A 13820-nucleotide genomic window follows, 5' to 3' on the forward strand; every position below is an offset into this window, starting at 1 on the left:
CCTCTGTGTACCCAAGGGGCCCAGCCCTGGGCGGAGTCTCCTCCGGGCCAGGCGGGGCCGTGCTGTCCCCTGGAGGCACTGAGGGACCGGCTATGGCGAGTGGGACCCAGGGATGCGGCCGTTGGCCCCCGCTCCACCTCGGGCTCCTGCTCCAGCTCGCCGCGCTACTCCGGACGCCGGGGCTCCAGGTGAGAAGTGGGGCGGCCGCAGAGTCTCCTAGGTCAGGGGCGGGGGGAGGGGTTGGCGCACAGCGGAGCAACAGGGGCCGCCTTGCCCTCCTCCGGGTCCAGGTGGCTCCAAGTTGGACCCTGCCAGGAAAAACCTCCTAGCTGTGGGGGGTTGCCTTTGCCCCCGCGAACACCTGATTGGAGAGATGGGCCAGCGTGGAAAGGCGCTGGTGGAGGGAACAGCCGCCCCTCCTGCAGCATGGGGGTGCAGGTGGAGAGAATAGCCTGGGGGCGGAGGCGGGGGGGGGGGGGGGGGGCGTTGCTTGGCCTCCTAAAAGTCCTGGGATGCGGGCTGGGACGTGGGATCAACTTAAGGGTCCTCTGTCTAGAAATGCGCCCACATACCCAGTTTTACAAATTCAGGCGACTCACAGTCGTTCTCCCAAACCACGACTGGACCCTGGGCTCAGAACCTCTGGGATAAATAAGTAGGAGGTGTGGGAATCGGGTCCAGCCCGCTAGGAGGTAAGAGTCCGGTTTTACAGAAATGCCTGGAGTGGGCAAAGGCACCCAGGCTAGAATCCACTCGTCGGGCCTGAAGCCCCCAGGACCACTAACTGGATCATGCAGGTGGCTGTTCGAGCCATTCTACTGTCCTGCTTCCAGCTCTGGGTCCACCCTTGGTTGCCAAGTAGGAATGTGAGCCGGGTGTGGCCGCAACAGGTCTCTCCAGAAAATTTAGAAAGACTGGAAATGAGACAAATTAGAAATTCAGATTTTTGAAAGTGAAACCTCTCCAATTTTAAAAATTGGTCGCTAATTAAAAACACATTTGTAAACACATTGATGGTCAAGCCACTCAGCTGTGGGCAATCAGCCTGCAGCTTCTTCTCAGAGCGCAAAGCAGGCTGGGAGAAGAGAGGGGCCAAGAGGCTGTTTGCTACCCCTCCACCAAGACCGTTGGCTCAGCTCCAAACCTGAGGGTCCTGGAGCAGGATGTGGCGTTTGCAAGGGTGCGGCGGGGCCACCCGGATGTTAGGGTTCCTGCTAGGAGCTCAGCCTCACCCTGTTTGCTCAAGGAGGGGCTAGAGCAGGTGAGTTAGCCCAGTGGAGGCCAGATGCAAGGGCAGCTCTGGCCCTCCCTCCCTTGGCCACCCTGAGCCTTGGTCCACAGGACCCCTGGAGCCTGGCACCAAAAGCAGCTGGGCCGGTTGGGGGGGGTCACCCCAAGAAAAGCCACAGTGTGGCAAAGGAGGAAAAGGTTGCAGGTATCAGAGAGATGCCAGCAGCCGTTCCACGTGCTTTTAGGCTAATTACCTAACCGGCATGAGCCTCGGTCTCCCCGGCGCTGGGGAGAATAGCACCCATCTCGTAGGGAGACTGTGAAGTCCTTTCGTAAAGGCCTTCCGTCTTCTTTGGAAAACCAGGAAGAATTGAGGGGTGGGGAAGAGGACAGATTTTAGACACTGTGGGAGCCACCTCACCCCCCACCCCCGAGTTCCCACTGTAACCCCTCTCTAGGGTCAAGGAGATCAATGGGGGCAGCCAGCAGCTTCCCCAGTCCTGCTTCCTTCTTTGTCTGCCCCCCGCCCCCCGCGAGAAGGGGAGTCACAGCCAGCCTTGCATGCAGTGAGGACAAGGGGTGCCCCCAGGCTCCTCGGAGAAGGTGACTTTGTTTCCCACTTCAGGTCCAGAGCCTCAGGCCAGAGAGCCTCCTGCTGGTGTCCACCCTGGATGGAAGTCTCCACGCACTGAGCAAGCAGACGGGGGACTTGAAGTGGACGCTGAAGGATGGTGAGCAAGGGGCAGTCATTCTTCCTTCCTTGGACCCTGAGTTGGGGGCTGGGGGGGTCACCGTGCATGGAAGATAAGTGCCTGGGGTCGAGGCTCCAACAAGCCAGTCTCTGCAGGCAGCTGCACCACTTCCCAGCTGCACGGCCTTGGGAAAGTCACTTCGCCCCTCCCAGCCTCAATGTCCTTACCTGTAAAATGGGGCCAAGGGTAATGACCCTACTTCACAGAGTTCTCGGGAGGATTAAATTACACGCATGTCAAGTGAGTGGCTCAGTGCCTGGCCCACAGTAAGCACCCCGTGAATTTGAGCTGTGCTTGTCAGCGGGCGGTATGGAGGGGGTTACTCATACTTCATGTCCCTGTGCCCACAGATCCCATCCTCCAAGGGCCAATGTATGTCACCGAGTAAGTGAACCTGCGGTCTTTGAAGGAGGGGGCATCGGGAGATGGGGAGGCCACAGTTGTCTGGAGGGGGTTCGGCGGGCCGGGGGTAGGGGCATGTTGGAAGGAAGGGAAGAGGTTTGGATCTGGAGCTGTGTGGCGCCTCCTACTAGCTAGGGAAGATGGCGGCAAAGGGGGCCTTCAGGAAACCAGGGGGCATGAGCCTAACCCTCCCCCTGTTCCTCTCTGCCCCACAGGACAGCCTTTCTCTCAGACCCAGCCGATGGCAGCCTATACGTCTTGGGGACCCAGAAACAGCAGGGATTGATGGTATGTTTCCTACAGTGCTTGGGATGGGAGAAGGCCCGGGTTTCCGTTATCCAGAGCAGGGGGCGCCAAATGGTCAGCATCTGTGTGCCCTGCAGAGGCTCTGGGTGCATTATGGGAAGGCTGTCCGGAGGGACCTGCTGAAAGGGGGTGGTGTGGTGGTTCGAGCCGTCTACAGAGCAGGCTGTCGGGCCTCTGAGGGTGTCCCAGGGGCTTCTCCAGGACTGTGGGGGCTTCAAGGGGGGAAATAACTCATTTAGTTTTGCCAAGTGAATAGCTACCCCAAAACCCAGTGGCTGAAAATGCCAGCCACTTATTTACCCCACAATTCGGGGGGTGGCACTTCAGGCTGGACTGAGCAGGTGGTCTTGACTAAGCTTGCTCAAGCCTCTGTGGCCACCTCCTGGTCCGCTGGATGGTTGTCGTGCCGACGGTTGGTGGTTGGCTGGCTTTTGAGAGGGGCCGCTGGGCCACGTGTCCCTCATCCTTGTCAGGTGAGCCTGGGCTTGTCCACGTGTTAGCAACAAGGGAGCCAAAGAGAAGGCCAGGCCTGTGCACAAGCACTTGCCCAACTATGCTTGTATCGCATTCTCTGATGTCTCATTAGCCAAAGCAAGTCCAGTGGCCGAGCTCAGAGTCAAGCGGTGAAGAAATAGACTCCAGTTGTTTGGGGGAGTTGCTGAAAAGTCGCAAAGGGGCGTGCACAGAGGGGAGAAGAGGAACTTGCGGCCATTTCGGCTGCCTTCCACATCAGGACGCCTATGGGGGCTGTTGAACGCGACTCTGGATTTGTCACAAGGAACGGGGCGGAATGTGCTGTGTCAGAACTTTGTGCCATAGGAAGGCTGCCAGAAAGGTCTCAAGTACGTGTAGGAAGCTGAGTTGACAAGCGATGTTAGCACGGAAGTCAGGCGAGGTCCCAGCAGCAAACAGCACATTCCAACAGGTTAGCTCGAGGACGTGCTATTAAAGGATTGACTTACAAAGGTGCAGACAGAGTGTGGGAAGCCACGGGGCCCCGTGCAGTATCCCGTGGCCCATAAAAGTGGGGGGGCCGTTATCAGCCCTAAGCCCAGGGGGAGCGGGGACATTGGCTCTTACGGTGTCCATGCAGGAGCAACACGTGTCTCTTCTGCTCCGTTCCCATTGGCTAAAGCAAGTCATGGCCGCGTGTACTTTAAGCAGGAAAGAAGGACAATCCCAGAAGAAGAACCAGAATATTTGTGAGAAGTGTTCCTCATCCCCCAGCCAATCTTCCAACTCCAATTTAAAGTCCAAGCTCTTTCCCAGCCTGTGACCTTACAGCCAGCCGCCCTCACTTCCGGCCACTCTTCCTTTCTCTACCCCCACCCTCCCAGGTTCGCTGGCCTTCTTGCTGTTTCTCAGGTATGCCAATCGGTAGTTCTCCCTGCCCAGGGCCTCTACACCGGGGCCATCCCTCCACTCAGAGCTCTTCCTGCACGTGACCTTATGGCTCACCTCCTCGCTCGGCTTGGGTTCTCACTACCCTGGCCCGCTGCTCTGAAATAGCATCTCAAGGGGTGCCTGCGTGGTCGAGTGACCAACTTCCGCTCAGGTCATGATGTCGTAGTTGATGAGTTCGAGCCCTGCATCAGGCTCTCTGCTGTCAGCGCGTTGCCCACTCGGGGTTCTCTCTGCACTTCCCCTGCTCTCTCTCTAAAATAATAAACATTTAAAAAATCTTTAAAATAGCATCTCAAACCACTCTATCCCAGTTCAGTAAGTTGTTTTTTTTCTTTTTTTGTGGCATTTATCATTACTCGGTGTTACGTTATGTATTTTGTTGTTTATTATCTCTCCCTTCCACATGCCAGAGATGTAACTCTACGCAGGAAGGAACTTTGTCAGTCTCCGTTACTACTGGTCCTGGCACCTGGCTAATAATAGGTGCTCATTAAATCGTTGAATGAATGAATGAACTCTTTCCAGCGATCTTTCTTCAGTCCCCCACATTAGGTAGTTCCACTTGTGCTTTCTTATCACAGCACGAGCTGTGCCTACCAATTACGGGTTGTAAATGACTCCTTTTGTTGTCGGTGCTGACTACGCCCCTGGGAAGCCCGGCTTCTCTTGCCCTCAGTCCTAGAGTGTGCTTCGAGTGGCGACAGTTCTGTATGTGGAGTTTGGGGATTTTTTTCATTTTGATACAATTTCCAACATAAGAGAGAAAAATGCAGGGCGCCTGGGTGGCTCAGTTGGTTTCAGCGTCTGACTCCTGATCTCTGCTCAGCTCATGATCTCACGTGAGTTTGAGCCCTTCATTGGGCTCTGTGCTGACAGTGTGGAGCTTGCTTGAGACTCTCTCTCTTTCTCTCTCTCTCCCCCTCCCCTGCGCTCGCTCTCTCTCTCAAAAAAAAAAACTTAAAAAAAGAAAGAAATGGGGCACCTGGGTGGCTCAGTCGGTTAAGTGTCCACCTTTGGTTCAGGTCGTGACCTCATGGTTCGTGAGTTTGAGCCCTGTCTCAGGCTTTGTGCTGATGGCTCAGAGCCTGGAGCCTGCTTTGGGTTCTGTGTCTCCCTCTCTCTCTCTGCCCCTCCCCCACTTGTGCTTCTGTCTCTCAAAAATAAACAAATAACATCAGAAAGAAAAATGCAAGAATAGTACAAAGACATTCTTTATTCCCTTTACACAGATTCATCAATTTTTAACATCTTATTACCTTTGCTTTATCATTCTTCCTTAATGGATAGGTGATAGATAGACAAGGTATATACACACTTTCTTTTTTTAAATTAAAAAAAAATTAAAGTAATCTCTACACCCAAGGTGGGGCTCGAACTTACAATCTTAAGATCAAGAGTCCCGTGCTCCACCACCTGAGCCAGCCAGGCGCCCCTATGCAATTTCTGTTTCTGAACTGTTTGTGAATGAGTTGCAGACCTGCCTCTTCACCCCTCAAGGGGGACTACGTATTCCTAAGGATGAGTATAAATGATCAAAAGCAGGAAATTTAACGTGGATGCGATAGTATTATCCAATCCACAGTCCATGGTAGTTTTTCAAGTGTCCCACTGGTGTCCTTTATTGTTTTCCTCATCCAGAATCGGACCCAGGATCACCTGCTGTGTTTGGTCATCATGTCTCTTGGATGTCCTTTAGTCTGGAACCGATCCTCAGCTTCTCTGAGGCCGTCCTGGCCCTTGAGGCCCTGAGGTCCCTGCAGCTGTTTAGAGGAGGATGTCAGGCCGGATCCATCAGGTGGCATCTCGGGAAGGAGCGGGGGATTTCCCCAGCTCAATAGGCTGAGTAGCAAAGTGGTTAAGTGTGCTGGCTCCGAAAACTGATCACCTGGGTCTAAGGCCTGGCTCTGCCGTTTACCAGCCGTGTGACAATAGCCGAGTTACTTACCCTCTCTGGGAAAGGAAGATTCAAATAATTGTACCTAGTGAGTAGGTCGTATGTGTTTTTCTGCTCTTTCTCCTTCCCGGAAACTCTCCCTCTCAGAGGCTGCCGTTTACCATCCCCGAGCTGGTTCATGCCTCCCCGTGTCGCAGCTCTGATGGCGTCTTCTACACGGGTAAGCATCTCTCCAGCCTGCGGGTCCAGGTCCGGCAGGGACGGGGACCTAGTCACGGTGGGCCAGCTGGGCATAGGACAGCCGGGCTGCACAGCCTGTCCCAGGCCATCCTGAGGGCTGGCACGCCTTCCACCTCCACAGGCCGGAAGCAGGATGCCTGGTTTGTGGTGGACCCTGAGTCGGGAGAGACGCAGATGACGCTGACCACAGAGGGTCCCTCTACCCCCCGCCTCTACATCGGCCGAACACGTGAGTCAGGCCCCAGCTGCTCCCCAAGCTGTGGGCGTCCGGCCCCCTCCTTTGTGCTGCCCAGGCCTGGCTGTTGGCTGTCCAAGTTGAATCCAGGCCAGTCAGTCAATCTTTAGTCGACAACCATTTCACTGAGTGCTAAACAAGGAGCTGAGGACACAGCAGTAACCCAAACATCCTGTGATGCTCACAGACTCTGGCCTCCAGGACGGGTGCCAGATAGTACTCCCTGGGGCTGGGGGCGGGGGAGGACTCTCACGTGGGTACCCCTGGTAACCCTGCTTCTGGGCCCTCGCAGAGTACACGGTCACCATGCATGACCCCAAGTCCCCGGCCCTGCGCTGGAACACCACCTACCGCCGCTACTCGGCACCCCCCATGGATGGCTTGCCTGGGAAATGTGAGTGTCCCCTTTCTCTGGCTCCAACCTTGGAGCAAGGTCCCCAACTCAGGGGACTCTGAGTGGCATCCACGACCAAGTCCCACCACATTCTGAATGACACACCCTTGATGGGTGACCCTAAGTGAACCCCTTAACGCCCAGCCTGACCCCCACTGAGCGATCCTTAACATCCTAGTTCCTCCATATTCCCAATGAGCTGAGCCAGGTAACTCTGGGTGACTCCCTTTGTCCTGAGTGACCCAAGCAACCCTCAAACACTCTGAGGAGTCCCCACGTGTCCTAACTGACCCCCAATGTTGAATGACCCCTGAGAGATGACTCTAAGTGATCTCCCCCAAGATTAACCCCTCTCAGGTAATTCTGACCACTCCCTTGATATTATGACTGTCCTACCCAGTTGCCTGAGTGACCTTACAGGTGCCCCTAAGCTACTCCTTGTACCCTGACTTCATCGTTTTGCATGAGAACCCAAGCAGATACACATGAACATCACAACAGACACTCTCCCAGGGCCCCTGACTAACCCCTTCACACTCTAAATGGCTCCCAAGTGACCCACATGCCTCTAGGCCACCCTGATTGACCTCTCCTGGGTGATATGTTGTCAATCAGACTATGGCTGACTACCCCACATCCTAAGTGACCTCTCTCAAGTGACCTGGACTGATTCACACACCTTAAGTCACCTTTGGACGACCCTGACGGAGCCTTCCATTCTACACAGCTCTCCAGTTGACCCTGACTAGTCCCCTGACTGATCAAAGCAACCCAGTGAAATGTGACTGACCTTCCCATGTCCTCATAAGCCTCCAGATGATCTCACCTGGCCCCCACACACCTGAGTGGCCCTCCTGATGGCCTACCTCGGGCAGCTTCCCCACCCCAAGATGCTCTGAGGTGCCTCACATCCAAGCTCCCTGGCCATATCTCCCCAGCTGTCTTTCTTGGCAGACATGAGCCACCTGGCATCCTGTGGGATGGGCCTGCTGCTAACCGTGGACCCAGGAAGTGGGGCGGTGCTGTGGACACAGGACTTGGGCATGCCCGTGATGGGAATCTACACCTGGTACCAGGACAGCCTGCGTCAGCTGCCCCATCTCACGCTGGCTCGGGACACCTTGCATTTCCTCGCCCTCCGCTGGGGCCACATCCGACTGCCTGCCTCAGGCACCCAGGACACGGCTACCTACTTCTCCGCCTTGGACACCCAGCTTCTGTAGGTGCCCATCCCTGGGACCGGGGAGGAGCCCTCTGGACAGGTGTGATGTTTGAGGATGACACACTTGTACAGCTGAACCAGCTGGTTCAAACTGGTTATTTACCAAACTGATTGATAAATAACCAGTGCCCAGTATCACCCCCCACCCCACCCACCCAAGTGCCCCCAGGACCTTCTGGATAGCCCTGCTATTCAGCGACTTCTGGGTACAATCTAGCCTAGAGGGGGCCTCCAGGTCTCCACTCCAGCATACAGATGGAGACTGTTCTGCTTGGTAGGTGCAATGCCTTAACTGTTAAAGACTATTATTCTTACTTATAGTACCGAATACCCTAGAGTTCCCATCTTAGGAAATAAAGAGACAGACTGGTAAAATCAGGGGTTATCTATTAATTCAGTTCTTTACTCTTTCAGTTCATTACACAAATAATAATTGAGCACTTACTGTGTACCAATCACTTGTTAGACTCTGGAAGTATAATAATACTTCCAGTGTTCCCACCTATAGAAATCTGAGTCTAGTGGGGGAAACAAGTGTGTAAGAGGGCAATTATAATATGGTATGATAGAGAATAACAGAGGTATAGATTTGCCATAGGAATGTATAGGAAGGGTACCTACATTGAGACCAGGGACAAGAGGCAGTCATGGAAAGCTTCCTGGAGGAAAGGACATATACATTGAAAACTGAAGGATGAATAGAAAATAAGAGAAAGAGCATTGCAGCCAGGGAACAGAAATTAAATAAGCCTGGAGCATAGATCTGAGCAGTGTTAAGCAGGGATCTGGTAGGATCATTTAAATGGTTTGTACATTTTCTCCTAAGGCTAAGGAAAAGTCATTGGAGGGTTTTAAGCAAAGAAGTAATTTGATCATCTTTTCATTTTAGAAAGACAACTCTGGCTGCAGTGTGAAGAATATCTTAGAGCTGTGTAGTGAGGAAGGACACACATATAGAATATTGTGTTAGTTCAGGCATGAGATAAAGACCTTCTGGGCTATGGAAACAATAGAGATGGGAAAAAGTGGAAAGAAGAGATATGAAGAGGGAAAAACAGTAAGAATTTGGTGATCAGGGAGTTTGGTGATTGTGAGCAAGGACTCAAGGGTCATGTTCAGGTTTCTAGAAGCACATGGATGCTATTGTTTTCAGAGGTAGGGAGCACTAGAGGAAGAAGAGGAGGAGGTGGTAAGGAATGAAGTGACGAGTTCAGATTTAGAGAACTGAGCTCTTGAAAGAGGTCTGGGCCAGACACAGATTTAGAAACCATGACTATAGAGCTTGTATCAGTTAGCTTTTGCTGCATAACAAAGCACTCCCAAAGCTTACAGCTTAAAAAACAATGAACATTTATTATTTTTCAAGAGGCTGTGGGTTAGCTGAGTGGTTTTCTGATCTGAGCCATCTTAGTATCTGCAGTCAGCTGGTGGTTTGGCTGAGCCTGGGTAGTTTGGGTTGGTGCCTCTCACCTATATCATAGTTAGTGGGCTGTTTAGCCTGGGGGGTGTCAAACGCGGTCTCTCATGCCCCAGCAGGCTATCCTGGGTTTTCTCACATGGTGGTCTCAGGGTTCCAGAGAACAACATGGGAGGACAAGCCCCAAAGCACAAACACTTCTCAAGCCTCTGCTTGTGTCACATTTGCTTTTGTCTCCTTATCCAAAGCAAGTCATATAGCTAAGCCCAGAGTCTGTGTGGGAGGGGACATGACAAAGACACCAGTATAGTGGTAACTGAAATGACTCACCAGAATCACTCATCCTTCTCCCTTTTTTCTTCTCCCTCATTAGGATGACACTGTACGTGGGGAAGGATGAAACTGGCTTCTATGTTTCTAAAGCACTGGTTCACACAGGGGTGGCGCTAGTGGTGAGAAGGGGTCTCTGATGGGCTGGAAGAAGGGGATGCAGCAGGAAAGGAGTGCCCTCGCTCATGACTCTCTATCTTCTGCCATAGCCTCGAGGACTGACCCTGGCCCCCATGGATGGCCCCACCACAGATGAAGTGACACTCCAAGTCTCAGGCGAGCGAGAGGGCTCACCTAGCACGGCTGTCAGATACCCCTCAGGCAGTGTGGCCCTCCCTAGCCAGTGGCTGCTCATTGGTGAGATTCTTCTGGCTCAGGTTTGGAGTAGATGAAGGATCTATGAGCCCAGCTCCTGAGCTGGAAGGCTGAGGTTACCTTCAGCCAGCTGACTTTTGCTCTGCTTCTTAGGACACCACGAACCGCCCCCAGTCCTGCATACCACCATGCTGAGGGTACATCCCACCCCAAGGAGTGGCACTGTTGAGAACAGACTCTCAGAGAGCACGCAGCCTCCAGCCCTCTTCCCGGAGGTCAGCGCTAGCAGGGCAGAGGGCATGGGAGGGGAGACTTGGCATGTTGGGAGGTCATCCAATGGACCTTTTCCTCAGCCTACTAGGAATAACATTTGAAGGTGGGTCAGTTGATCCCATGCAATTTCCTGGAAGAAAGACAGACACATATGGTGTTATTGCCAGAAAGGTATAAGAAGGGTCAAAGGATATCTAAGCTGTAAAATATGGATCACAGTTTTAATTCTTCTTCAGTGTAAAAATTACAAAATATTTATCAAGTGAGAAAATGTAAACAGAAAACCTGTAAAAGCATGCTCTCCTGGGAGAGGGTTGGGGCAAGAATCACTAGTAGTTCAAGGTTAGAACAGCCATGACCTGGAGCAGTAATTCTCAAGTTCTGGTTGCTCATCAGAATTACATGGGAGCCTGCTCAAGCCCCACTGAATCAGAATCTTCGGAGATGGATATCTGAATTTCTTGGTGATTCTCCAAGACTAATCTGTATTTTTTAGTGATGTCCCAGGACAGGCTGTTAATCAGCTGGGTTTTGAAGACCACGCTCCGGGGACACAATGATGTTTCAGCACCACGGACAGCACCATGTTTCCCACCATGTGGCCTAATTACTCCCTGCCCCCGTCAACTAAGCCCAGAACTAAGCCCAGCAGCCCTGTCCTGAGTGATGAAGAAGGGTAGGGGTTCCACATTGGGTGAGCGTGCTAAGAGTGTTCTTTTGTCCTCAGCTCCTGAGCCTGAGCCGTGAGAAGCCTTGGAGCCCGGAGCTGCATCCTGAAGAGAAAACCCCAGAACTGTATCCAGGGCTGGGACCCCAAGACCTATTGGCAGCTAGCCTCACTGCTGTCCTCCTGGGAGGGTGGATTATCTTCCTAATGAGGCAGGTAAGCCCGTTGCCCCTGACCTCAGGTGCGTCGTAGGGTCTTCCTAGGGGGAATTCTGCTCCTTCTCTCCAAGACCACTCAGCAGCTCTCTCCCTCACCCAGCTCCCATTCTGCCCCCTGCCTTCCTCCCAGCAGCTCCTTGAGCCCCCACTACTGTGTTCTGTATGTTCACGGTCCCATGCCAGGCTGTCTCAGGCACCGCCGCGGGGCCCCTCACGGGGCAGGGCCTGGCCAAGGCTGAGCCCTCTTCGGCCCTGTATGTCAGCAGCAGCAGCTGGTGGAGAAGCAGCAGCAGGCCCTCCTGGCACCTGCAGACCCTCCTCACATCACACAGCATGCTCAGCCCCAGCCACCAGGGGCCACCCCACAGAGCCAGAATGGCCTTCGAAGCCCCTCAGAGCAAGCCCAGGTAGTCGAAGACCCAGAAGGTAAGCCTAAGTGAACAGTAAAGGGCAGAGTCAGGGACAGAGAAAAAAGGGGACGGATTTAGCTTTCAAGTTGGTTAGTAGAAGCCATTACAGTATGGTGGTTAAGCCCAAGTGAGTTAAGAGAATATTTCCAATCCAGCCTTCTATGCAGTTAAGCACTGGAGACATATCTGCCATCATTTTTTATCATTATTTTCAAGGACTCTGGATGCACATAAAACTGGGTATAGATCAAACCCCACTATCGGTTAACTTAGGTTGCTTTCTTTCCTCCTCTGAGCTTTGATTTTCTCATCTGTCAAATAGGAAAAATAACACCCACCTCACTGTGAGAGGCTACCAGCATTATTATGATTAAATCACTCCTAGGTGATGTTAACAACATTTGGGTTAGTTTGACGTCATATTTGGTAACAGTAATAGTAAATTACTATCATTTTGTTCTTTTCCCTCTCTTTAGGGCTTTTTAATTTTTTTTAGGTTTTCTTTTTAAAGGTGTGAGCCAGTATTTTTATATTTTTTAAATGTTTAGCATTTTTGAGAGAGAGAAAGAGAGCACACGCAGGAGAGAGGCAGAGAGAGAGGGAGACAGAGGATCCAACAGCAGAGAGCCTGCTGTGGGGCTCGAACTCACAAACCATGAGATGATGACCTGAGCTGCAGTCCGACGCTTAACTGACTGAGCCACCCAGGTGCCCCCTAGGACTTTTAAACACTTCTCTTCTCTTTTGTCCATTTAATTTCAAGCTGGCATCTGTGGGATGCCCCAAGGGGGATTTCACATGCTTTTGTTGTTCAGTCTGGGCTATTTCTCCTGCTTCTTGGGCTCCAGGCTGGACTGGCCTTCAGTCCTTAGCATGAGCTGCTCGCTGCTACCTCCTGGTCACTGCCCAAACCACTACCTCACGCCTTGGAGCCACTCTGCTGCCCCCTTAACTCTAGCTGAAGCTCCCCCAGCCCCACCCACGCTTGGCCTGACGCTTCAGTGCTGCTCCCTGCGTCCACTCCTGTGTTCACCCTGCCTTTGCTGAGACAGAACTGCTCCCCTTCCTGAGGGGTCTGCTCTGTCAGAAGGTGCTCACTGCAAAGTTGCCTGAGCCCTGAGGGGTTACTGTTCTTGTCATTTCACTGGCTCTGGAGGGTCCACATAATATCCACCCAGTGCACCCAGAATCCCTCAACTCCTTGGGTCTTCGGACTCCAGCTTTCCCCAGACAGGCCAGACTCCATCTTTTCCCAGGATGCTTCTCACCAAAGCGTTCCTCTTTGTCATTGTCCTTCATCAGCCTTCATGACCACAGTCCCTTAGAGCCCTGCCTTCTGAGCTGCCAGAAATGGGCCCGCTCTTACCTGTGCTTCCAGGCCCTGAGACCATCACTCCCGAGAGTCCAGGGTCTACAAATTTAGGTTCCTGCCCACATCTTGCCAACAGATGGGAGTGAATTTTTACCAAAATAATCCAGAGCAATCCTGAGGGACAGCTTGGTACCCTTCTCACTGATCCTTATGCTACTTTTCATTTGCTTTTCCTGGAGCTAATTGCAGAGACCGAAGCGGGCAGCACTTCCTGAGTAGAGTGTTCTCAGGGCCACTGCATCGCACAACTCTTGGGGCACCGTATACGTTGAATTGTATGAATGGTGTCCCTTGGGGCTGAGCAGGGCATAGCCATGCCTGGGTCACTGTGAAGGGTCTCTCGCGAGCTACCCAAAGGGAAGAGTGTAACTGTTCAAGACCACAACTCTCTGCCTGCCTGAGCCAACCTCATCCTTAAGAGGAAACCAAGGCATTCCAGGGGCTCCCTGCCACCCTAGGACAGGGACAACTCTGGGACAGCTTAGCATCTGAATGCTCACTGCTGCCCCCTCCCGTTGGGGGCAGTCTCTCCTGGGACGGCACTCACCCTTACTATGCTGCCAACTGTTTAAAGCCAGTTCCTCAGTGAAAAGGGTTTATTATAACTGGCAAGAGTGGGGTGGGGTGGGTGGGTGGGAATCCTGGCAGAGGAAGTAAAGAAAGAAATCTGGGCAGCAACGAATGAGGGAGGATGATAAGGAGGGTAATCTATCAGCCCTCACCACCACCCTCCTCCCAC

The 13820-nt window shown here is 52.8% G+C and overlaps 1 protein-coding gene across 1 annotated transcript in view; it reads left to right on the forward strand.

The window, feature by feature from the left end:
- ERN2 (endoplasmic reticulum to nucleus signaling 2) overlaps positions 1-13820 on the forward strand; it is a 17877-nt gene continuing 4057 nt past the window's right edge. Inside the window, exons 1-13 of the mRNA XM_043560281.1 lie at positions 1-188; positions 1856-1961; positions 2333-2366; positions 2600-2672; positions 6136-6208; positions 6350-6457; positions 6756-6857; positions 7812-8076; positions 9870-9948; positions 10036-10183; positions 10295-10416; positions 11142-11297; positions 11563-11725. Of these exons, the coding sequence (XP_043416216.1) occupies positions 93-188; positions 1856-1961; positions 2333-2366; positions 2600-2672; positions 6136-6208; positions 6350-6457; positions 6756-6857; positions 7812-8076; positions 9870-9948; positions 10036-10183; positions 10295-10416; positions 11142-11297; positions 11563-11725 (1525 nt within the window). The 5' untranslated portion in view covers positions 1-92. The remainder of the gene's footprint in view (positions 189-1855; positions 1962-2332; positions 2367-2599; positions 2673-6135; positions 6209-6349; positions 6458-6755; positions 6858-7811; positions 8077-9869; positions 9949-10035; positions 10184-10294; positions 10417-11141; positions 11298-11562; positions 11726-13820) is intronic.

The sequence above is a fragment of the Prionailurus bengalensis genome, chromosome E3, assembly GCF_016509475.1.
Source record: "Prionailurus bengalensis isolate Pbe53 chromosome E3, Fcat_Pben_1.1_paternal_pri, whole genome shotgun sequence".
Classification (NCBI taxonomy): Eukaryota; Metazoa; Chordata; class Mammalia; order Carnivora; family Felidae; genus Prionailurus; species Prionailurus bengalensis.